Here is a 3,086-nt window from a genome sequence, read left to right as displayed (position 1 = left end):
ACTCCATGACGAGCCACTATTTCTTTCAGATACAGCTCAGCAAGCTTTTCCGTACTATTTTTGGGGCATGAGCCCACGGTGTTGGCGTTAACGAGCGCATGAGCCCATGGTGATAGCGTTAACGGGGTGTGAAAGGGCTTAAAGATGAGGTCACCATTGTGGTAACAATCAAAGGGGACGTAAAAGGGCTTGAAGAGGAAGTGGCGTCAACGTAGATGGTGATGACACCGCCGACATTATTCCATGACTGTCGGTCTTATGTATGAAACATAAAAGCAAATATTATATTATAAGGGTGGAGATCCAATAGGAAGTTTATTTGGCTAGGAAGGATAGGAAGTGATCTTGACCATCCATTAAGTTAATCAAGGGCTAAGATTAAATCAGGGAAATTGAAAGGAAGAAAAGAGGCGCGTGAGTTTGTTCAAGGGCATTCTGGTCAATCCAAGCCAATAGTTTCTCTCTCCTCTAATTCCCCCCCATTTTTTAAACGTTAATAACTCTTTCATACGACATTATTTTTTTATAAAAATTGCACCAAAAAAACGAGCGTTTTTTTATCTTTAAAACGAGTATACTATTGCTATATTTAAAAAAAAAATTAAAACCCAGTTGCGTAAAACGCAATAGAAAACCACCAGTTACGTAAAACGCAATGAAAAAAAAAACCTAAAAAATGACATTTTTCTAAAATGCAATGCACCAAAAACACAAAGAAATGACTTATTTGTAAAACGCAATGGCCAGAAAACACACAGAAATGTCTTATTTGTAAAACGCAATGGCCAGAAAACACATAAAAATGTGTTTTACCTAAAACGCAATGCACCAAAAACACAAAGAAATGACTTATTTGTAAAACGCAATGGCCAGAATACACACAGAAATGTCTTATTTGTAAAACGCAATGGCCAGAAAACACATAAAAAGGTGTTTTACCTAAAACGCAATGCACCAAAAACACAAAGAAATGTCTTATATGTAAAACGCAATGGCCAAAAAACACTTAAAAATGACTCATAAAACGCAATGACTAAATCAAAAACCCAGATCATGAAAATGAAATTAAAGAATTTCTTGCATGGATCGAAGCCGATTTCTTCATCAATTGACAAATTTTGAATGATAGAAACACTTATCAACGCTCGAATCGAACGAATCGAGTGATTATCTCCAAAATCATCGGAAAAAACGAGATTTTTTTATGAAATTAAACTGGGTTTTTTCAAAAAAAAGCTGAAGAATACGTTGATCGGGTTCTGAATCATTGATTGGTGATGAAAATCGCACTATAATGTAGTGATTATTGAGATAGAAAGTGAAGAAATAGTTGAAGATGGTGGGTTTTGAAAATGGTGGGTTTTTGAATTTACTGGGTTTTGAAAAAGGAAGAAGAAGGAGTTGGATTGACTAAAATACCCTTTCTCTTTATTTTAAAATTTGCCACATGTCATAATTCTATAACTTACTATTCTTTCTAGCGAAAATTAAGTTTCTATTTGATGTTTTCCCTATATTACAATAAGGATAAAAGAATCTTTAGGATAGTATACGTCCAAAGGAAATTGTGGTTTTGGTTAACAAATATAGATATTTCTTCAACTTTGCTTTTCATATTTCCTTCTAGATGGTTTACAAAAGAAGTAGAACCGTCCTCTTTTGAAAAATAAAACTATCAATTATATGTTTCAAAAGGTTCCACGTGGAAAAACTGTTATATGTTCTAACAACCGTATATCCTAAACAATCATTTTCTTTATTCTATAACCTCCCCCACACTGATACTTTTAAAAAACACTCAGTAGTTCCACAATGACATGTCACCACCATACTCCACATCATCACCACCCCCATATGGCGGTGGAGGCGGCAACATTAGCCCCTCCGCCATATTCGCCAACAATCTCGGCATACCAAATTCCTCCTCTTCATCCACATACTCCACAATCCCACCAAAATCTTCCACCGCTGCCTCGCCAGCTGTCGAACCGCCATTGCCATCCTCTGGTTGCCTGAACCCCTCCGCCGCCTCCACCGCTGCCTTCCGAATATCCTTAGGGTCCAACGAAGCCGGAGTCGGAAGCCTCCAAGAAGAATCCGCGAAATTCAAACACGCAGACCGCCCGCGAAACGCCAAAGCCGCCACGTCGTGAGCCCGGGCCGCCATCTCAGCGGTCGGAAAAGTCCCTAACCATATCCTTGACTGCTTATACGGCTCCCTCACTTCACACACCCACTTCCCGGAACTCCTCTGCCTCACTCCTCGGTACACCGGATGCCGCGTTTCTTGAAACTTCTTCCGCCCGGCCCGCTTTTTCGGGTGGCTTGCCGCCAGCATCACCTCCTCTGATGACTCTCCGATCTCCACCCCGGGTGTCCAACTGTTACCCCCATATTCAAATTGACCATAATACCCATTAATATTGTAATTGTTCATATCCATATGAAAAGTTGAAACTTAAAACAATTATGTTGTTGACTGAATCTTGGTTTAATTGACATATATATATATATATACACATGTAAATATGTAACATGTGTGTGACAATATGTTGGGGTGGGGTGGGGGTGGTTATGCGCAAAAAAAACACGGAGAAGGTATTGTAGGAAGGAGGAGGAACACACAAAAAGAAGGAAAGGAGCAAGTGAAAAGTGTCATAGTTGTGACCAAAAGTGGATAATGCTGTATGTACACCTGTTACCTTAAATGGTCCTACGATGTTATATGAGGTATGACACGTGTGAGTTTCGCGTCGTTTGAAAATTACTTCTGAAGCTACTTACATTTCGCCTTTTCAATAAGGGGACAACTACATGCCATTCATGTCTCCTCACACTATGAAATTGTTTTTTTAATTAATTTTCTTTTCATAATAACACAATTTTAGAATATCATTTAACCTTGTTTTAAATTTCCCACTTTCGTTTCTTTATTTAAAAAAATAATTATTATTTTTACGTGCTTATTTTTGCCTATATGTCGGCATAAATTCGAGTTGGTTTTGACGTAAACTTTCTTTTTGTAAACAAGTAAGGTTGATGTAATACGTTTTTGTTCTTACTTTATGTACGTTTCCAGTTGGTTT

At 38.1% G+C, this 3,086-nt stretch overlaps 1 protein-coding gene across 1 annotated transcript; it reads right to left on the bottom strand.

Moving 5' to 3' along the window:
* Positions 1 to 1,571: 1,571 nt before the first annotated feature.
* LOC110898937 (dehydration-responsive element-binding protein 1D) lies at positions 1,572 to 2,567 on the bottom strand. Its single transcript, XM_022145785.2, has one exon. The coding sequence runs from the start codon at positions 2,441 to 2,443 to the stop codon at positions 1,799 to 1,801; it is 645 nt and encodes a 214-aa protein (XP_022001477.1). The 5' UTR covers positions 2,444 to 2,567; the 3' UTR covers positions 1,572 to 1,798.
* Positions 2,568 to 3,086: the final 519 nt, after the last annotated feature.

Source organism: Helianthus annuus, chromosome 13, assembly GCF_002127325.2.
Source record: "Helianthus annuus cultivar XRQ/B chromosome 13, HanXRQr2.0-SUNRISE, whole genome shotgun sequence".
NCBI lineage: Eukaryota > Viridiplantae > Streptophyta > Magnoliopsida > Asterales > Asteraceae > Helianthus > Helianthus annuus.
Note: the sequence above shows the minus strand (reverse complement) of the source record. Positions and strands in the feature narration are given on the sequence as shown.

Excerpts from the sequence above, each read along its gene's own strand:
- LOC110898937 (XM_022145785.2), bottom strand. The coding sequence starts at position 2,443 with ATGGATATGAACAATTACAATATTAATGGGTATTATGGTCAATTTGAA.